The following is a 22,370-nucleotide window of genomic DNA, read 5'->3' as shown; positions in this document are numbered from 1 at the left end:
AACATCTAAGATAAAGGACCAAACCAAACAGTGAAATAAATAAATAAAGTGAGGAAGGACAGTTGTGGCATTGAAATGCAGAGGAATCACTTGTAGCACAACAGTAAATCATTGGACCACAGACAGCAGAAAGGAACAGAAACACAATTCCCCGCTTAAAAGAGTATAGCATGTGCATCGCAAAATGGAGGAAGTACAACATTGATGGGCAGGTGGAATCGTTCCTGCACACAAAGGTTCAGCTAGATCTGAAGCACGGGTCCAATTGTGCCTCGAACCCAAAGTGGCAGATGCCATGGATGCTAAATAAGCAGCCACTTGGCCAGTTTGTCTGAACAAGCAGGAACAGGACAGCGATGTTTCACAGCAAAGCCAGGTGGGATTTCCATTCGAGTAAAAAAAGGAGAAAAAAAAAAAGATACATAGGCTACCGCATTTTTTAAAACATCCTGGTGGGCTTGTCAGACCCTCCATGGTCCCTAGTGTCTTCCCCAGGCAGCTTGCCTTCACTTGCACACTGAGGTTAAAAACCCACATTAAAGTTTCCTTATACATATATATTTATTTATATATATTCATATGTATATATATATATATATATAAAAAGGATAAGGAGACAGAGGGCACTTCAGGCCTCTACTGCTGTGGGCAGATGATGTTCCCACATGCCGTGCTGAAGATATCTCTCGCTCAGTCGGTGACTAGCTCATGACACCCATCCTATCGCAACATGCTGACCGGTGCTCCTCTCAGGGGAGGGATGAGCTCCCTGCCACTCTGTGCCCTTCTCTGGGAGCGCTGGTCATGCCACAGACCATCATCTCGGCTGAGCTTCTTGCATTGCTGGGAACTGTGGACATGAACCGGTGAGGACTCCAGGGAGAGAAGGAGGAGGAGAGAGAGGGCTGGTGGAGAAAAGAGCAACCTAGCCCTTGGAGAACCAGCATATACCTTTGTTGTGCAGGCTGTGGTAGGAGGGAAGGAAAAGCCACTGCTGCTGTTGGAGATGAAGAAGAGATGCTGTGTCTATGATGCTGAAATGCCAGGGCATTGCCAGAGAGTGTCAACTAAAGCTTCTTTGATTTCTTTCACTAGAGCAATCACCGTGTCATACATGTCGTCAGTTTTGCTCATGTAATTTCCTAGGTAAAATTGTGCTCATCAATCTAGTCCAGGAGCGCAAAGCATCGCAGGTTCATCCCCCCTGTGCATGCGTTCCTTGTTAAGTGTTCTGCTCTAAAATGTCCTTTTCCACCTTACAGCTGATGGACATGTGTCCTTGGCTCAAAGAAGGGCTTGAATGTGTCTTCCGCAAAGCAATGTCATCAGCTTCTACCTTGAAGAAACTGGTTTCAATTCTCTCCAGGTCGTCTGTCCCGACTTTTATCTTCATGCACAGCAGGTTGATGTATGTCTCATAGCGGCTTTTCTGCAGGGAAAAAGGGAACAGAGACCCTGGGAACAGGGACAGACCACAGTATGCGTGGAAAGCAGAGGCAATGCCATCTGCTACTGCAGGAAAACCCATCCTATATCGTCAGGATCCCACTAATCACACACAACAATACTGTTTAACCAACAGCACAATGCCTGGTCTATGCAAAGCCTGCAAAGATTGATCAACCCATCATTGAAAGAGTTGAGGAGAAAGGGGAGGGTTGTGCAAGACTCTCCAGTTGCTCTTACAGGTCTTGACTGCCACTCTGATTGTATAAGGTGGATACTGGAGGCAAAACCAGACCAACGGAGCTGCTCCTTCCTGATTCAGGAGTTCCCCTCGATTGATTCAAATACTTCTGCTTGCCATTGTCTCCATCCAGTGATTCACTTGTTACTGCTGAGTTGTGCCCCCATTGCTCCTCACAGAGCACAGCATAAAGGGAGGCATCTCCTCTCTGCCTGGCACCTTTATTCCAAGGCTAGATGAGACCTCTTTTTACGGACTTTGTAATACTCATCCTTTCCCCTAACATCTCAGAGGCGGCCTACACTCGCTTCTTTGTCAGCACAGAGAAAAAGAAACAAGCATTTCTAGAGCACATCTCATAAGACAGATGAGATGAATTATGCTCTGGAAGTGCCAACTTCTCCTTGCAGACTGAAAAGTCAGCCTAGAGAAAATGCTTAGATGGAGACTTCTCTGCAGGCATCCAGAACAAGATGTCTGTAAAACAGGAGGCAGCAGCAAGCAACTATTTGAAGGGTTGGTACAAAGACAAGGGGACCAGCAGCCAGAAACCGTGGCTTTGGAGAGTCAGGCTGGGCATTACGCAAAAGGGTGGTGCAGCCCTGGTATGCAGGAGGTGGGACTTTTCCATCCTTGGAGATTTCTGAGACTCGGCCACAAAATTACACACTCAGCCTGGGCTAACACTGGGAATAATCCAAGCTCCTGCTGGAAGCAGGACTAGAGGCCTCCAGCAGTCCCTTCCCACTGATACCTATGTGGCAGGAATCACACCTTCTGCTCAACTCTCACTGGAACAAAATATCTGATTTCTCCCACAATTAAATGCTTCTTAGACTTTGCAGAGAGTTTAAACTCAGCTACATTCATCCTCAAAGAGTCTGTAATCAGCTGTAATGCTGGGTTTGGCTTTATTTACAGACATGGTTGCAGCAAAACAAGATTAATTCTCCCAGGGATTCCCTTAGCTTTTTATTAATGTTGCTGAAAAAGACTGATGCACACCGAGAACTGAACCACTTTCTTACTTGGGACCTGAGGAAATGTCAACTTTCGGCACAGTAAAGGAAGATTTTAATTCTCTCATCAGTTTTCCCCTCCTCTGGTTAGAAATCACAGAGGGGAGGAAATGTCTGCAATTTCTTTTTTTAGCTTCAGAGCAAAACAGTGAGGCTTGCTGCTGCCCCAAGACACCCATCCAGCTTGTGAGCCCTCGTCCTTCTCTCTCCTTTCACGCTCTCCCAGGCTCACAGCATCCACTCTGGAATTCTTAGTTCTCCTCAATCAGCCAAGGTATCATTTATCACAGAAAAGATGAAAGTTCCTTTACCTCAAATATTAGGTAATGTTCTTTGAGTCTGTATTCCTCAGCCTCTTTTGACTTGAGGCTCTTCTCTACAGGATGTAATTTATGCTCTGCTAATTCATCTGCAATCTGCTTCATTTTATTTTCATGAGACCTCAGCTGTTCCTCCTGCCGAGAAAAGCGTGTCAGGTATTAAAACGTAGGAGTGCCAACACCCAAGTGCACCGCCTGCCTGTTGATGTGGGATCTGTCTCTGCAAGGACGTAAGCTTAGCTATGGTGCTGGAGCCAAAGGTGTGCAGTACATTTGCAAATTCATCTGATAAGGAGCAGCCCAACCCCAGGTATTTGAGTAAGATCAAAACTCATGTATCACAAGTGCCAAGAGTGGATTACTCTGGCACCTGGGCTTCTTTAGCATCATAAACACAAAATGCTCTGCATCCTTTAACAGCCAGGCAGAACCAGCAGTGTCCCAAGAGCTGCTCATCCTGCTCTTTTTTGAGATAAAAGTACCCTCCCCATCTGGGCTCTGAGAAAGGTAACATTTGGCCACATCTGGTTCAGCAGATAGGAGCTATGTCTCTGCCCTGACATTTCAGGCTGTCGTCCCCTTTGTTGGGACACAGTGGCAGTGTGTCCCTACTTTTTGGAGGAGCTAAGGCAGTTGGGCTTTCCCTGGACAGTGCAAACAAAAGCTTCTCTTTGGATGGCAGCTGCCCATTGCTCTTCGTTAACTGAGCCTTCGGCAGCCATGGTCTGGTGCACCATGCCTCCAGGAAACCTTCCCCACTGAGTGGGACTCAGACTCCCCCTTCATCTGTGGCTTTTCGGCTTGAGAAACAACAGGGTGCCACCTCTGAGTGCCATGTTAAAAAATAAACCAGGGCTGTAACCAGCTGTTGGGCTCAGTAGCACCAGCTGTTTCAACTACAGCAACAGAAAGGCACTGGGATGTGATGGGCAAAGAGCAATAAACCAGCCAGAATCAACAGCCATACAGGCAGGTGTGTGTGCATAAGGTTGCTTTATAGCCATTGCAAAGGAAGCATTGGCCAGACGCCGGGATTTGCTATGATCTGTCTAAATCACCCGCTCCACTCCCCTGTTCCTGCCCTGAGCACCTGAATGTGTCTATCGGGCAGGAGCTGGGGGAGTTGCAGACAGGCTTAGCTTCAGCTGCGTGCTGAAGGGCTGGCTGAGCGCTGGGCACCCCTCCATCACTCTTTCTCTCACACGTTACCTGGCACAGCTTGGTCATGGACGAAGGCAGGAGCGGGCGGCAAAACTTCTTCATGGAGCAGATTGCAGCTGGGAAGGCTGGGGCAGAGAAAATGGCAGCAACAAGGTTGATTCGCAGGATCCAGGAGAGCATTTCTTCCTTACTTCTGTTATGGAGGAGGGAAGAAGAGAGGGGGTGTCTGTAAATGCTCCTGACCCAGGACCAGCCAGCTCAGAACAGCCCTGGAGCCACCCACTCTCAGGAGGGCCATCGGTGGCCTTGCTTTGAAGCAATTTCTTTGCCACCCTGGGTTGTGAACAGAGGAAAACACTGGCTAGTTGGCTCCTCTACAGTGCCCTAATGATCTCAGGGCTGTTGTCTGCATCTTGAAGCCCTGGAAGTCCTGCCTTCCTCATCAGCTCTGACTGCATTCCCTGGGGAGAGGTAGCATGGTGGCAAAGGCCAAGGATATCCGGCTCTTTGGAGAGTGGGAGCCAGACAACAGAGGTCCCATGGAGCAGGGTGGACCCCTCATTTTGTGTCATTGGTGGGACAGTGGCCAGGGTCCCTCATCATATCTGTTCAGGCACTGCTCCCCCCAGCCTTCAAGTGGGTTTTCACTGCACAAATTCAGATGTCAAGCTTTAGCTTGACATTAGTATCCCAGTCCACCTTAGAGACAATGTCACCTATCTCAGCAAGAGACAAGAAAAACATCAGACAGAAGATAACTCCATCACACTGACACTTATTAGCAGAGCAACGTTCCTCTGCAATGGACTAAGGAAGAAAAGAAGATACAGCCTGGCTGGGGAGACTTCTTTAATGAGCTTTAGACAGTTTCCCCATCAAAAGCTGACAAGGGGAACCATAAGCTCCTTAGTTCAATGCACCATATAGATTTTCTCCCTTCCACAGACTGGGGAAGTAAGGGGAGCCCTTTACTCAGCCCTTTACATCCCAGCCCATCCTTCTCAGCCCACCTTGGTGACAGATGAGAAAGGACCTCCAGGACCGACACACAGCTACCAAGAGTGACAGGTAGAAACTGTGACCCCATGAGCAAGTCCTTTGCCCAGCCCTACAGACCTCACCCTCAGCCCTCCTACTCAGCACCTTCCTCCCCCCAGGTTTTTCCCCTAATGAGTGTGTTGATCTGAGCGGGTCGGGGAGAGTCTGGCAGTGGCTGGAGGTCAGGTTGCCCATCCAGGTTCTGATGGAAAAGCTGATACTTACGGGGCCTGGAAGAGGAAGACTCTCCAGTCAGCTGTCTTCAGCTTGAGCACATTGGACTTCTTGCTGTAGTCAGAGGCTTTCGTGGCTAAGGCGTGGTGCACACGGATGGCATTTTTCAGATCCACTTCAGAGAGGTCTTTGTCAGGTTTATATTCATCCTGTGAAGAGGAACGTTAATTGGATAATGACAACACTAACATTTGCAGGCTACTTTAATGAACCTGCCTTTCTCTCTGTGCTATAATCACAGAGTGCTGAGACTAGGAAAAGCACTGCTTTTTACAGTAAATGCTAGGAGCTGATAATGATAATAATTAACATCTGGCAACTTCTTCCATTATTAAGTTCACGGGGAAGATGTGAAGAAGGAGATGAAAGTTTTAAACATAATTATCAATAGTTATCTCTAACACAGCACATGCCTGAGGCTTTGGGGGAAGGCACAAGACAGGGCCACGTTTTTGCAGAGCTTCACACACAGCACAGAGCTCAAGCTGGGATGCAACTCCTGGTTGTTGGCAGGTATCAGCGAGTGCCTGTCCTGCTGCTGCAGCTTTGCGTGGCAGAGGATCTGGGCTCAGGTTTTGCACTGTTTCAGGCAGCCCTGGAACAGCAGCACTCCTGCAGCCAGCGCACCCCCGTGCAGCTGTGGTGCTTGCTGGGCAGTTGCGAGATTGAGCATGGCCCACCATGCTTGGTCTGTTTTTAGTATGTGTGCCCCTTTGGCATGGTCTGTCATGTAATTCATTAGAATGGCACTTGCAAATTGCAGCAGCATTCCCTGTATTCCTGCTTTACTTTCTCCATTGAAGGACAATTTCACACAAGTAGGGAATGTAGCAATAACTATATATGCATATATTTTATAAACAGACAGAAAATAGCGAACATGGGATTCTGAAAGGATGATCTTGGCACAGCACTTTTTAGAAAAAAAAGGAGTTCAATCAATCCTGTGTTTACCCTTTGCTTTCCCAGTGACTGAGCTCCCGGCCACTTAAAGTGACACCCTCCCTCCCACTCTGCACCCTTGCCAGCTCAACAGCTGGTCCAGCCAGGTGCTGGGATGGATGGATGGACAGATGGATGCACACATGGATAGGTGGATGTAAGAAAACCTGGCCCCGGCTAAAACAAACCACCACCCCCGACCATGTTAGAGGCCATGTCAGAACAGGGTGTCCCTGGAAGGGCCTGCCTTGCCCTGCTGATTACAGTGCAAACCTACCGGACTAATTCACTCTTATGTTTTGCTTTCCTTGACTGTCCTTATCTGTCAGCACAGAGGTGGCTCTGTCCGATGGTAGTGGTCTGTGTGTCCCAGCCCTTACTTAGGTTTCAAGCTAGAGCTTGGTCTGTTCTGCAGATTTGCAAAAAGATGTTCGGTTTTTTCCCGTGTCCTGGTGGTACAAATCCAGCCGTTCAGGGAAAAGCCATGCTACAGTCCTCTGGTTGCTAACCCTGGTCAGGAAGGCTGTTCTCTGGTGTAGGATCAGAAAGGTCTCCCCTCTGTTGCTCCTCAGAGCACCAGGGACCAGCACACCCCAGTCCATGGATGTGGCTCACCCAGACCTTTACTCCTGATGGGAAATAAGCTTCTGAAGCCTTTCCTTCCCTCCTTTTTTGAAGCAATCATCCCATCTGGGAGAGTGGTTGCCATACTCTGTTCACCGGCATGTGATACTTGGCTTTGTGCAAAGAAATGCCATGGGGCCCAGAGCCCAGAAATGCCTTGCATGGGCTCCTGGCTCACGCAACTGCCTTGTTAAGGGTGAACCCCAAAGAAAAGCCCTGGCTTTCCAGCAGAGGAAGGGGTGGGTGCTGCAGGCACCCTGCGTTCAGGGTGACATTCAGATGGGTTGCACTGCGGGGCAGTATAGATGACCTTTCCACAGTGGGGATTTCAGTAGCCAGAGGAATGGACTATTAGCCTTTTAACAAAGAAAAACAAATGCTTTGCCTTATGAGGACCTAATTTGTTACTCCACTTGGAGAGAAATAGCTGCTTAAGGAAGACATTGTTGCTCAGGCCTCATATATTGTAGAGAGACTTCCAATTCTGGATGTTTTTCCAAGGCTGAAGCTCTTTGGATCTGAATAAACCTGACTGTGATGCCCATGATCTCTTATTTCAAGATAAGCTTTCTGAAAATACAGTTCAAATAGCTAGGCTTAATGGCATGTGACAAGGAGAAACTGCCATGGCTGCAAACAGGTTTGACTAATGCAGATCTTGACCTCGAATGGTATCATCATGTATTGCCTCTACTGATTTCAGGCTCAGAGGCATCTATGTAGGTGTAAGGAAAAGCCAAATATTCTTTTTCTAACACTGGGCCCAGTAAATCAGTGTAAGGTTGAATCAAGCAGGTTCTCTCTGCCTTCTGCCTCCCTGCTGGTGGAAACAGACTGCGTTTGCAGGAGTGCATGGTGCTGGAGGTTCACTTCTGCATGGGCCGGCTCTGCCAGAAAGCTCATCTTAATGCCTGTGCTGCGGTAGTCATGATGATATGTACGGTTGCCAATGCTGGGAGACCTCTGTGTGCTTTTCAACGGGTACCCTCCGCAAACAGCTCCAAGGCTGTATGATGCCATACACACACGGTTGGAAACACCACAGTGCCCAGCACTTACACCATAGTGTAGGCTAGACCATGTAGCATTCAGCTGGAGAACAATCCCATTGCCCTTCAGCAAAGCATGTCAGCTCTGCTCCGAAGCCTCCAGCAGCTTCTCTACGTTTTGCCTCACTCCCTTCTGAGCTTTGATGTAAGTGTGTGCACAAACTGCTGCTGAGGAAAAGACGTGTCCAAAAACACAATAGTAACACAGACACTTTCAGTGAAGGGATTCTGGTTTAAATTGCAAAGAAAATGATTTATACTAAAACATAAGCAGTATCATATTTGGAAGAACTTCAGGCAATGTTTTGTCCGTGCTATAGTACCGCTGACCTCACTCTCACCTTTTTCATGGTGTTATCCTGCCACACATTTCCTGGAAAAGGGGTTAATTTGGTATCACAGAGCTGTTGAATATTTGTCTTACGTATCCTGCACCGTTCATACAGGTACTTGTCACTGTGAAATGGGCAAGGTATGCTGTGCCACACCATTCCAGTTACCCTTAGACCCCAGCCCTTGAATGGTGATATATTTATTTTTCCCTTGCTTCTTCAGGTGTCGGATGGTAGGGGTCAGCAATTTTCAGGGTCTGTTTTGGGGATATCTTCTGCAGGAATTGAGCCCAGGTGTGGACTCTTTGTTCTGGAATCCCTCTAAATTAATTTCATTCACTTTCAGCTTTTAATGTTGATGGTGTACAGACTCCCTGTTTATGTGCCTCTCCTGCCTGCACAAAGGCTCTGCTTAAACATGCACGTCCACCCCCTTGCCTGGGCTTAGCTTCTGCCATGGCCATGGCAGTGCTCCATGGTGTCCATACGCTCCAAGTAGCACTACCACGGCAAGGGCCTGCCTGCATGGGCAGCATCTGTGGCTCGGGGCTGTGCTGTGAACTCCTTCATGGTTGGAGGCTGTGAGGGCAGACCCTGCGGGAAGACCTGCACCCTTTTCAGTACTTCTATATAAAAGCACCTGATGCTTTATAGCTCTCCATCATTCCTCTCAACACCCCTCTATGTGTGGTGATTAAGGGTTATTATCCCCATTTCACAGAGGTGAAGTAAGTTGCCAAAGGCCATGGAATGAGTCAGTGCCCAGTGCAGATTAGAGCACAGGAGAGGTGCGCCCTGCTCCCAGGACTGCATTTCTTCCTCGAGACTGTGTTGCATCCCTTTAGGGGATCAAGCAATTGCTTCAGCAGACTATGCTAGAACACGCTAATCCAGCAATTAACACTGGCAAGTCAATGACATGTGACATCTCTACATCAGCAGGTTTATGGCTGCTGCCTGAATTGCTTCTAACAGACTGACTTCTACCTGTCCACCCACCCACCCACTCTTCTGCCTGTCTTATGTCCACCTCTCTCTGTATCTGGCCATTCCTCCTTTCTATACATCTATCTCCCCAGGCCCTCCTTCCCCCACTCCTTCCCTCTCTCTCACACTCTTATTTCTACTCAGCTTGCTCCCCAAAACCAAATCGAGTAGAGTTTCCTATTAAACATATGGGCATTTCCTATTAAAGCCTAGAACCTTGGTTTGGTCTGAGCGAAAAACTGGAACAAGCTGAACCTGTGCTCCATGGCATCAGGTGGGTCTGGAAGCAGGTACTTTCTCCTCTATCTTCACATCAGAAAATCTTTTCCCAGTGATTTGCACACAAGCCAGGTTCTACCTTATGTTTATCTGCAGGCATCTTCTGCTGAGAGCTTGGGAGGCTGGCACACCATTTCCTTCCTGTATTGTGCAACTCTCTTGTTCTGCAAACCACCCCATAGGCAAGAAGTTGCACTAAGAATCAACGGGGCAGGTGGATGTTTACCCACTCTCTGTTGTGATGCTGGGAATTTTTGGAAGTGGCAGGGCAAGGACTTTGTCTTCGTGATCTCACCCTTTTGACCTGTCTCTGCAAGCCTGATAGACAGTGTCTACAGCCAAGCCCAGACCAAGGAATCCTCTGAAGAGGACCATATACAGTCTGGCAGCAGCTCATGACTACAAAACCCCTCTTTGCTCAAATCCTTTACCCAAACGTTCCTCAGGTTAATTTTTGTTGTTCCAAATGGTACTTCCTTGGGGCACCCTTGGCAATTCCGGTCCCTCCTGCTAATTACACATCAGTCATGGCTGTTATTTATCAGACACTTTCATAACCTAGTCAAATCTTAGGTGGTTTCCTTCCTCAGTCCTTGTCTGTAAAGAAAGCCCTCAGTCTCTTAACCATTTGCTCCTGAAGATCATCTAGATAAGAACATTGGTCTTCTAACTGCCACATCAATCTCATTCTTAATATAACAGTCTGAATGGTTACTGCTGCTAGCCTTGTACAGCAAAGAAAACCCAACCCCTCTGCTCCATCAACAGCAATGACACTCAGTGCTGGCTTCACAGCTCCTTCTAGTGCTGTCCAAGCAGTCAAGAAAATCTTCAGTAAACTGGATTTTGGTCCAGCATGAGAAAAAAATTCTGTCCTGAAAGAGTATTTCATTCCCAATATATACCCCCTCAGAGATTCATCCCAGGAGACGTGCCCTAGAAGTTCTTGGTGAAAAGTTCATTTAGATCCAAATGGTTCCTGTGATTTTGATGAAATTGCATTTTTTTTTTCTATAGAAAAACTGTCATAAAATTAAATGTTGATGGTAGCTCTGTACAAGTTAAATCCTCATGCATCACCCATGGTCAGCATGAGGACCTCTTCGGTGAACTCTATGTGGAGACTTGTAACAAGACAAGAGACTGAGATGTAAAGAAGACTGCCACTGACTTGAAGAATGCCACACTTAGAGGGCTGGAGAAGATCTGGGCTCTCCTGTATTCTGCAGCTTCCCTCAGCTGCAGGAGAGAGTGGCAAGGCTGTAAAAATATCAGTTGGATAAGAGCAACCCATACTGTAAATTATGACCGGTTGCTGCCAGATTTCTGTTGGCTTTGTGACATGTGCCATAGGATCTGGCAAAACACTAGAATCATTGGGGTGTGCTACAAGCTATGAGTCATAATTCCATGCTGCCCTGAGGATCTTTCTGCCTTTCTTATATAATCCGGTGTTTGTTTACTCTTATTGCTTTGGAGATAATACTGCAATACATAGGAACATCTACCCACAGGGAGTGCTGTTCCAGCAAGGTGAGTTCAATGGGTTACTGCACAGCATGTGCTACTAAGGTAGTTCAGACCTAGTTCAGTGGGTTATGCTGTTGCATGATGAACAGACATTTGGCATCTCTGGCTGGCTCACACTGATATTCAAGTGAGCCCCTATCCAGGCTCCTTGGATTTTCCCACAGAAAAGACTATCCATGGAAATACTCCTAGCATCCAAGTGTCTTTAAAGGCAGAGAGCTGAATGCTATAGCATGCAGGGAAGCTCTTCCGTGGTGACTTTGCCTCCTATAAGGACCTGGGATTTATATTTGTGTCGACTAGAGGTGGCTACAGAATGAACAGAGATGAAGAGAGGCAGAAAGTGTCACTTGGCAAGCCATGGAAGGACCCAGCTCAGCAAGGTTCTGAAGGAGAAGAGAAACTTTAAGCATGGTCCATACCAGACTCAGTGAAGCTGCTCATAATCAGATCTATGCCAGCAAATAAAACAATAGGCAGGATAAAACTGGTCTAATGCTCCACCTCTTCAGCTTCCTATTGCATGTCTCACCAAAATCCTATTTCACCTATTCCATATCATATGTTCATTCATCCCCCCCAACAGCTCCTACTTGCTGAGACATTTCTGCAGAAATCTTGCCTCAGTGTTCCCTCTTTCATACTTCTTCCTGTATGGCCCTCTTCTGAGGCTGTGAATAGTGCCCTTAGCATGAACACCACCACTGAAGATGATGGCATCCTGCAGTTCTATATACCGGTCTCTGGAGGAGCTCTGTAGATGTCCATGCATGCATTAGGACATGGATTCACCTGTACCTGCATCTTTGGGTCTCCTGCTTAGGACAGCATGACTGCTTTGGAGACAGCATGAAACAGCAAATGGGATAGTCCACCACGGTTACCTTTTGTAAATAAAGGATGGTCCCTTTAAGCACAGCATAAAATTTCTTCCAACCTCTTCTTCCTCTGGGAGCTAAAAAAGGAAGAACATTTAATTATACATGTCTGCTTCTGCCAGTGCTGCTTGACCTTCACATTTCTGGCAAAACCAACCCTTCTCCTGACCCACCACAGGCATGTGCTGATGCCCAGACCTCATACACCTCCAAACTACTTCTCATGAGTGGCTTGTCTGCAGGGACATGAGCTGGGAGACGCAGCCTCCCAGCAGGAACACAAGCAGGTCAAAAACAGAGATGAGCTGGTATAGGGGTACCAGGGGACATGAGCAGGAAGTCTCTGCTCCTCCAAACCCAGGCTCATGTTCTTTGGACTAAATGCTTGAGGAGCAGAAACATTCCCTGAGCTCCTCTGCTTCAGATGAGTTAGGCAGACATACCCTGGATAAGGCAGGTTCTGTTCCACTGTGGAGAGAGCATTACCACCAGCCATCTTCATGGACTTGGGGACAGAGAGCTTGCTGGAAGCTGGAGAGGGGCGGGAGGTGAGGTGAGCCATCTACATCACCACAAGACAGCTGATCATCCAGGCATGGGCTTTTAAGAAAGTGCTAGAAGCAAGGGTGGCCTTTGGTGGTAATCTCTACTCAAGACTTTTAATCAGCTCAGTGACTGGGCCAATCATATCAATTAGCAAAAGGGGTTATCCAAGGTTTCATTAATCTCTGCTCATTAACAGTTCCCAAATATATTTTCCTTTACCTTTCCTGTCATCCCACATGCTGACAGGAGAGCTATGAGGCATCCTTTTGCCCAGCCAGCACACGGCAGCTGTTTCCAGCACATGGCAGAATATGGACAGGAACAAAGCTTTGAAGACCAGACTGTCCCCAAGGTCGGGGCTGGGGTGGCCAACTGCTGTGGAACCAGCCTCACCCCATTGCTCAGAGTGTGGGATTCAGGATGATGCCCATGAACAGGATGGAAGACCAGGTCTATCAGTGTGGGACAGGCACTGTTAGGTTCCTTGGCAGTAAGAAGGGAAGACTGAGGCCTCCTGAAAACATCCATGTCTACAAATGCCTCAAATACCCTCCTTTCCCTGTGTCCTGGCACTCATGGATCTGGGGATCTCTCTTGTGTTCCCAGGGATGCGGTGAGGAAATGACTTTAGCAGGAAAGCCAGGGAGAAGGCTAGGGCAAGGCTCTGGTACTGCCTGGGGCACATCTCCTCCTGTCCCGTTAACACGTACTTCTCTTCCCATCCATGTCTGCATGGGTTTTACGCGTGAGGACACCGTGCTTGTAGGTGACTGCATTCAGCGCTTGGGGCATGTCCAGGAAGGGGTTGCTGCTGTCAACAATCCTTGTCACTTTCTTCGCACTGGCTCCGAATTTGTCATCTACCAGCTCCGAGAGTGATTTCCTCAACTCGTCCTCATCACTTGGAAACAAAGTCAGAGAAGAGATTGAGTGGAGGACACGTGGGTTGGGTCACAGTGTGCCCTACCTGCTTTGGTTTTAAAGAGAGTTATTTATTACAAGACTAGTCAGAGAAAGAAAATGAAAGAGACACAGGGACTGTAACACGCAGAGTGTGCCAATGGTGGTGACCTGGACACAGCTGGGAGGAGCATGGATGGCAAGTAACTGTCCCAGTGTGAGGTTACTCAAAACAGGTAAGGGAAAGGGTACTTGTCTGAACACCAGGAAACTGCAGACACACCATTGCTGAGGACTACAAACATTTCACAGGGAGAGTCTCCAATTCTGTGCCCTAAAATCAGAGCTTAAGGAGGTCTTTTGCTGAAGACCAGGTATCACTGAGGTTTCTCAACCTCTGAGAGGCAGCCCCTGGGGCCTCCTAGATACTGAAGGAGCTTGAGGAATGTCTTCTGCATCTCTGAGGAACAAAAGCTCCGCAGACTTTAGGGAGATGGGCTGCTTGATCAAGGAAACACAAACCCTGGAATAGGTTATACATCATCTCCCCATTTGTGTCCTCAGGGTGGGCCAGCAGAGAAATGCTGGTCATTTCCACAAAAACTGCTTCTCACAGATCTCCTGGTCCTGGAACCTGGACAGCAAGGGCTGAGCAGCTTAGGGAAGCGTCCATTGACTCCACCAAGCCTGCCTCTTCCTGTTTGCAGTAAAACCTACTCTGGCGCATAGAAACTAGAACTTGTATGGGAAGTGATATTTCACAGTGTCCCTGGGACATTAAGGAGAGAGACCAAACAGGGAATTTCTGCCCTGTGTGATACATGTCAATGTCTAAATGATATGAGCGGTCACCTTAGATTGCAGATTAGATTGGGACCAAACCTCAGCTGAAGAGTGTCCCACGGATGAATCCACTAGCTGGGATGTGAGCAGTAAAATACCACACTTCCCCACCTGCAGCAAGTAGGTGGCCAAAGCATCAGATACCTCTTGGAAGAGAACGCTGATTTCTCAGCCCTCAGCACCCCCAGGAGTCCTGGGGCTTAGGCAGAGCCCAGACACTACACCTGGGTGGGGAGTTAGTGGCGTTCACTTCTCCAAGCTGCACCAGAGGGACCCCTGGTCCTGCTTGCTGCTGGGATGACGGTTCTATACCTGCCTGCCCGGTTGGCCTTTGTGAGCAAGGGCATTTCATTCCCTGGGATGGACAAGGACAGAAGGCAGAGGCAAGCAGGGAGAAGAGGGTCTTGCCTGTGCAAGGTTACAACCCAGTGCCACGTCACTGAAAGAAAACCAGGTACCCCACGTCAGGGAGCATCTGTCCCACAGCGGAGGAGCTGAGAGGTCTCTCATGTTGCAGCCTGCCCATCTGCAACGAAGCAGGACATCCTGCAGCAAGGTAGGTCCCAGGCCGGTGAGCGGTGAATGAGGGGGTGCAAGGATACAAATGGGGTGGGTGGAGGGCAGGAGCAGGGCTAGGTGCTGCTGACTGGAAGTGCACAGCTGCAGCGGGACCCCGAGGGGCGGCGAGCCATGGAGCGTGTTCCAGCAGGCATTGCGTAACCACTGCCCACATCCAGCGAGCAGATGCCCTTCTGCTGAACTCCTCTTACATAAACCGTCCCACCAGCACCTTCTGCGGAGCTACAGAGCTCCCCCTCGTGACTACGTCCACCCGACCCAGCCTCTGCTGCAGAGCTGGCATTGCTGCTTTCCTGTCACACAGATGCCACGCAAGATTATTTTTAAAGTGAAATCAATGGTACGTGACCCGCTAAAAAGCCACTGCCCTTCCAGGGCCATCGGCTGGCTGTGTCCCTCCCGAAGGAGACACCGGCCCACAGCGAGCACTGCTGCCATCGGGGCATGGCTGGCCAAGGAGGCTCCTGCTCTGCAAAGCTTGACACAGGTAGCTGGGAAGGCAGGTGGGATCAAACCGTCTCCAGACACTTTTCTGGCCAGGACAGTATGAGAAGAGCGGGTGATGGAGCTAATGGCCCAGAAAGTCGTGCTCAGTCCCACGACCTTCTGGAGACAAGAGAGGTCTGAGGCTAAGGAGGAGAAGGGAAGGGAAGGGAAGGGAAGGGAAGGGAAGGGAAGGGAAGGGAAGGGAAGGGAAGGGAAGGGAAGGGAAGGGAAGGGAAGGGGGAAGGGGGAAGGGGGAAGGGGGAAGGGGGAAGGGGGAAGGGGGAAGGGGGAAGGGGGAAGGGGGAAGGGGGAAGGGGGAAGGGGGAAGGGGGAAGGGGGAAGGGGGAAGGGGGAAGGGGGAAGGGGGAAGGGGGGAGAGAGAAGAAAGATGGGGAGGGGAGGGGAGGGGAGGGGAGGGGAGGGGAGGGGAGGGGAGGGGAGGGGAGGGGAGGGGAGAGAGATGTCCACTGTGTTAGCTTAAGTCCCCAGGTCTGTCATGGTCTTCCCCATAGCAGTGGTGGGGAGGCATTGGGGCTGGGGAGAAGAGCGCACCCCTCACTGAGGGTCCTGGCCTGTGCTCTGGGCAGGGGGTGGGTAGCAGAGCAGGGGAAGAAGGGCTGAGGAAGGTGCTGTGTAAACCTGTCAGGGAGGCCACCATGCTGGCTGTTCCCAGACTTGTTTCAGGGTAATGAATAATGATCTGGAGGAGGAGACAGAGTGCATCTCATCGAATTTGTGGATGACATAAAAATCAGTGGTACAGGGCCACCGCTCAGGGGGACAGGAGCCACAGTAAATGCAGCACCCCAGTACTGCACTGGGGTGGAGTGGTCCTGCAGAAGGGTCAGCCAGGGCTGACTGGCTGGAGAACAGCTCTGCAGAAAAGGTCCTGGGGCTCCTGGTGAACAGCAGGATGAACAGGAGCCAGCCAGTGTGTCCTGGCAGAAACAGAGGCAGAGAGCAGTCTGGGCTGTGTAACAGCAGCACAGTGAGGAGGCTAAGAGAAGTGATCATCCTCCTCTACTCTGCACTCATTACATCGTATCTTGATACAGCAAACAGTATTGGGCCCCCGATACAGGAAAGGGCATCAACAAGGTGGAGAGAGTTTAGCAGAGGCCACCAAGATGCCTGGGGAATGTAAGAAGTCACTAAGGGAACTGGACTTTTTCAACCTAGAGAAGAGACGGCAGCCTTCCAATATGTGTGAAGCAGTTATCCAGGGGACAAAGCCAGGCTCTTCACTATGGTGCATGGCAGGAGGACAAAAGACAGTGAGCATAAGTCAAAACAACAGTAATTTCAAAAGGCTAACAAAAAAATGTCACTCTCAGAATAATTAAGCATTGGTTCATGGATCCAGAGGGGCTGTGGGTTCTCTATCCTTGGAGGTTTTCAGGATCAAATGGAACAAAGCCCTGAGCATCCTGGTCTGAATTCAGTGTTGACCATACTTTGAGGAAGAAGCTAGACTGGAGATCTAGCAAGGTCCCTTCCCACCTGAGTGATTCTCTGACACTATTTCCAGGAGAAACTATGTGGAAGAGATGGAAAGTTTCAGTGACCAAAATAACCCCAGATCTTGAGCTCCCTCTGCAAAGACCTCTGAAGCACCTGGAGAGGGGCCAGCATTTTACAGGTGTAATAATAAACAAAGAGGGCATTCCCTTCCTTTAGATCATGCCTGTGGACCCTGTGTCCACAGACTGGCACCAACCTCGCCATCTGCTTTTGTGTCTAAGCCATAAATAAACCCAGCTTGCCTACAGGAGGGACTTCAGTGCTTAAGGGCTTGGCAGGAAATGTTCTGGGAGCTTCTGGGGCTGAAAACATGACTCAAGACCTGTCAGCTACTTTGAAAGACACGCTCTGAAATGCTTAACATATACTTACATGGCCCACTCCAGCTTCTCATTCTTGATGGAGTTATATAGTGTCTGAAAAAAGAACATGGTATTAGCTGTGTCTCTTATGGAAGACATGTCTGGGTTGTGGAGACCATCTCTTCCACACCCTGTCTGTGTTCTTGGAGTGACACCTTCCTTGCTGAACTGTCCTGGAGAAGTATTCACCAGTGAGCAGAACAACTGCTGTCCTGCTAGACCCTTTTTTGTCTATGTGCCATGCTAGGTATTGGACTGGACGTGTCAGCAGCAGAGCGGTCTGGCAGCCAGCCTTGCTCAGGAGCCTGTATACGACGGACATTTTTTACTAATTCTGGGTGCTGCGCCTAGTCCTGAGTGAATTCTGGCCTACACAAAAATGGTAGAAGATTCTGGGGTATGCCAAGACACCTCCAGTGTCTTGACTAGGAGAAAGGGACAGTGGAGGCTTGAACGCTGCCCTGAGAGGCAGGGAAGGGATGAATGACCTTGGGAATCAGCTTTTCCAGTTCCTCCTGTGCAAAATTCCAGTGGCTTCCCTGGGACACTGAGAAAGAAGCAGGTATGGGCTAGGAAAGCAGAATGTTGAGATGGCCCTGACCATACTTAGGGGTGGGGTAGGACCATACTTAGGGGTGGGGTAGGGTGAGGTCTGCTGGGAGGCAGAGGTGCTGTCTAAAGCACGATGTGACACCCCTGATGTGTCACTGGTCATTTCAACCTCCTTCCATACAGCAAAATCCAGGTCAGATTGCTGGACCTGCAGCAGGTGCAGACAACAGTGGTGGTGTTAAACCACGTGGAAGGAGAAAATACTCACTTTGGGGTGTTTAATCAGTATCCCACGGTACTGAACTAGTTGTGTTGGAGCACTACATCTAATTACATGGAAGTGAAGGCAGTGAAAAGTATCATTGCCAGATGGTCATATTTGGGTGTGGGAGGTACCTTGTTCTGTGCATTGTCTGGTGCATCACAGAGCTACTGTGGGGAAGAGGGACCCCTGGTGTGCTCTGAGAGCAGATATGCCACAAATGTGGATAAAACACCACCAGGGAATAGACCTCTGGTGGCTCACTGCAAGTTAGCAGAAGCTATCCATGTGGGTTACAATTCTTCTAATGAAACAATTGTGCCCTATAAAATGCTGATTCAAGGGTTCAGAGTGTCCCAGCAGGACTAAGTGGCACTAAAATAATAATGACAGTATCCCACTGCCTATTTATATCACGTTACCTTCAGCAAATCCTTTGCAAAGTCCTTCCCATCGTTCAGCCCATCCAGGTTTGCTATGAACTGTTGACACGACATCTTTTTGCCAATATTCTGTAAGGCAAAGAAGCAGCTCATTAAACTTCTGGAGAGTTTTGACTTTAATCAGAGTGTCTTTTAAAGAACAATTTTATATCTAGTGGTGAAGCCTGGGTTTGCCCCAAGAGCTCAAAGCTGAAAGGTCTTCTGCTCTGATTTTCTACTGGGCTCTTTGCTTTATTTGCTCATGCCAGCAGTCAAACATTTCAGATTACCTCTTTTTTAATGGTGGAGATAAAACACCTGAAAATAACCTCTCCAGCTCTTGCTCCAAATTTTCTAAGTGATCTCCCCTCTGGTCTCCATGTTGGTTCTGGTACAGGGTCTGTGTCTCAAAACAAGCACTCAGACTGCCTTGAAATAGCAACGCTTGGATGGGTCTCCAAGCCTGCTGTGTGTGAGCATGCAGTGTCAGCATCTGAAGACAGACAGCATTGGGCAATGACTCATCCTTCATGGAAACTGTTATTTTTGATTGCCATTAGGAAGAGAGATGATCCAGCTACTGGTACTCCGTGAACTTGAGTGCTGTGGCATGTGAGGGCAATACACATACACTGGAAGAATCTCGCAACCTGAAACACACTCATCACCAACTGATGCCAAGACTGTTTGGTGCTGATGCTGCCAGGTCATCTGGAATCCCTGATATCAGTCTGTGGCATCTGTCTTCCCAAACCCTTTACCCCTTTCCATAGCCAGGTGAGTCACTTTCGCAGCCCGCAAGGGTCTAGGGGCTGGAGGTAGGCAGCAGACAGCCTTTTTCCAAGCCTCCCCCTGCAATCCTACCTCTCCAAAGGACTGGAGCAGAGGTGTGGAGGAGTCAATGGGAATTGTAGGGTTCAGAAAAAGGAGCCCCATACCACAAAGGAAAGACAGGTGTCTCCATTGCCATGTCATATTGCAGCCTTCACACCCTGGAGTGAAGTTCCCAAGGACAAACCCCGTGGTGACATCACATGGAGTGGACAATGGAGTTAGTGAGAGGAGAGCATGAGCTGCCACCAGTGGTCCTAAGGATCCCAGCAGCATCCTGATGCTGGGTGGGCTTGGCATCAAGGTATCAACAGGATGGCCATCCAGGAGGACCTGGGAGGATGGCCAAGAACAGCAGAGCCAGGACCCTGCTTAGGGACTCAGTGAGGAAGAAGAAGGGCCTCACTGGGTCACTGGGAGGGGGTGAAGCTGCAGCAGATGATATAGGAGGTGCCCTGCAGGGCAAGATGTATTCTCTGTGCAAGAAAATAACCTCTTGGAAGAGACTGACACCAGAAACCCCTGCCCACAAATATGCGCAATAGATGACCTGGAGGCTTCTCCCCAAGTGAAAGCATCAGCAAAGAGTGAGGCCTTGTGATTAGCCCACAATCCACCACCCCCCCCAGCCATCTGTGTGTTCAGACGTACTCTTTGGCTACACAGGGAGCCGGCGCTGCCTTTGAACAGCTCTGTCTGATACTCTTAATTATGCCTCCTGTTGGTGCCAGCTCTAGATGAGCTGGCACCCTTGAGAGATCAAGAAAAAGAGGAGTAAAGCACTGTTACAAATCTGCAGTGCCTGGGGACACGGTGCGGCACAACACGAGGCACGAGGCTCAGCCGTCTTTGCTTTCTCACAGGGGAGCCCCACAGCTGATGCCCATAACTGGACCCCATAGCTAGAGGCTACTGCCAGCTAGTGCTCAGTGGGTACGCTAGCTGCAGAAGAGCTGCGGGGAAACCTGCAGAGATGCTAGGCTTTTTCAGCAGAAGGAAGAGAGATTTGTGTACTTGCTGGCTGGTGAATTACAACCAAAAAAAAAAAAAAAAAGCCAGCAGCACAATGGCGTGTGGATGGAGAAAGGAAGGAGGGTGAGAAGGTGCATAAAAATGCAGTAACAAACCTCCACGATGGAGGGACTTTGGAGGTGAGGTAGGTATGTTGCCTGAGACCTTGAGGCACAAAATTACTTTGCACAGAGAGAAGGTGACTACTTCTACCCCTGCCTTGAGGCAGGAAAGCAGAGTGCACAGCCCAGGTCTTTCTGCCTGCAGAGATCCAGCAATGCATGCAGAGGCCAACACATCTTAGGAAGTGAGTCGGTACAGTGAGATAAAGCGGCACAAGTTACCAGCCTCGCAGGCCCTTCTTGGAGTTTCTCAAGTATTGTGTCCAGGGCATATATTAATCCCAGGGTATGGCTTCTTTTTTATTCTGTGATCTGTCTCTTTCTCTTGCGCAAGAAGATCTCTGAGCTCAAGCTGAGACAGCAGCCACACTGTGGAAAAGCAGCTAATTGCTGAGCAATCGAGAAGGATGAAAACATACCCTTTCTCTGACAACCAGAAGAGGTGATGAGAAAGCTCCAGCAAGGATGCTAATGCTGTGAATCAGCTTGTTGGACAAGGTTGTTGAAGCACTGCAGAGTCAGGGGCAGGATTCAGCCTGGCTGTCAGTAGGATTGCGCACAGGATGCTGGGGTGGCTCAGATGCAATACAGCCTCAAGTCAACAATATCTTGACACTTCAGCTTGCTGCTTTGAGAAATAGGCTGGAGCCAGCCACTCAAATACAAAGCCCTGCAAGTGCCTTCAAATCAACACCAGCTGAATAGAGAAAACACAAAATTGCTCCAGGACACGGACTTTGCAGCTTCACTTGATCAACACTTGCAAAGAAACAGTTCTGTGATCACAAGTGCCTCATTATCAATGATGGCACCAGCACCCGGGACTGCCTGAGCTTTTGCACACTGCAACAATATTTAGCAAATATGGGGAATCCCAGGAACAACTCTGGAAAGGGCCACTATGAGAGTGCAGTGGGGTGCTTTCTTGGCAGTAGGCCATCTTGCTGATTCAGCAAGATCATCACATGTGGACATAATCTTCAGTGGAATGTATCTGCACAGCTCAAAGCTCAGTGTTCAGATGTTCCATGTCCCTTGCTGAACTGGGACCTCTGGGTAGGGAGATGCATCTTCATTTCTGGCCAGCCACACAGATGGGGGCATTTTGCTTTTTTGTGGTGCATGAGTCACTTACCAGCATTAGAACAAGCCAGCAAGGCTGCTTCACAGCCACACGTAGCTACTATTCCTGATATATCCCCCTGGCAGAAAAGAACTTCATCCCATCTTTGCTTGCTCCAGGCCATGCAGCAAAGCATGAGAAATCACTGTCAGACAATCAGCTAGCACCATGGTGTGCTTGGACAGAAAGTGAGTGAGCGAACAGTGGATTAAATACATGAGAAGGGATGGATAGTTAGATGAATGGGTAGAAACAGTATGGGAGTAGATAGAGGTGGATGGGTGCAGACAGTGCATGAGAATGGAGAGATGCAGAGACAAGGTGCACGACAGTGGTTAGAGTGCATAAGAATAAATTAGGAAGGATAAGACTGAGCCAATGATGTGTAGACAGAGCTGATCCTGCCATCCCATTGTTTCAACCCAGTGTAACTCCCCTGTTTACAGTTGGGTTCTTGCCTCCTCTGGGCCTCAGTCATCTGCTGCTGAGCTGACTCACCCAAGATGATTGCAGACCATCTCCTGAAGTGTCCAGTATGGCTCTATCCACCTCCAGAAGACTCTGGGCTGTAGCCTGGCATTCCTTGGCTGCTGCCAAGTCCCAGCATGGGAGGCTGGGCAGGTGAGTATGGAACTGGGTGCTCAGTGGGAAAAGCAGGTGCTACGTGAAAGGCCCAGGAGGAGATGCAGGTTCCTGGGGACCAGAAGCCGTGAAGGGTGGCTATGTAGGG

General features: G+C 49.1%; 1 protein-coding gene across 2 annotated transcripts in view; it reads right to left on the bottom strand.

Annotated features, from left to right (window-relative positions):
* Positions 1-1,222: 1,222 nt before the first annotated feature.
* The window catches only part of PSD2 (pleckstrin and Sec7 domain containing 2), a 45,503-nt gene continuing 24,355 nt past the window's right edge, over positions 1,223-22,370 (bottom strand). For both annotated transcript variants that reach the window (XM_059825447.1, XM_059825446.1), the window contains 8 exons: positions 18,554-18,643; positions 17,328-17,371; positions 13,337-13,527; positions 12,087-12,157; positions 5,451-5,608; positions 4,236-4,380; positions 3,018-3,161; positions 1,223-1,429 (listed from right to left, as the gene is read on the bottom strand). In XM_059825447.1, the coding sequence (XP_059681430.1) occupies positions 1,223-1,429; positions 3,018-3,161; positions 4,236-4,380; positions 5,451-5,608; positions 12,087-12,157; positions 13,337-13,527; positions 17,328-17,371; positions 18,554-18,643 (1,050 nt within the window). The remainder of the gene's footprint in view (positions 1,430-3,017; positions 3,162-4,235; positions 4,381-5,450; positions 5,609-12,086; positions 12,158-13,336; positions 13,528-17,327; positions 17,372-18,553; positions 18,644-22,370) is intronic.

This window comes from Gavia stellata, chromosome 16, assembly GCF_030936135.1.
Source record: "Gavia stellata isolate bGavSte3 chromosome 16, bGavSte3.hap2, whole genome shotgun sequence".
NCBI classification, from domain to species: Eukaryota; Metazoa; Chordata; class Aves; order Gaviiformes; family Gaviidae; genus Gavia; species Gavia stellata.
The sequence above is the reverse complement of the archived record's forward strand: the minus strand, read 5'-3'. Positions and strand labels throughout refer to the sequence as shown.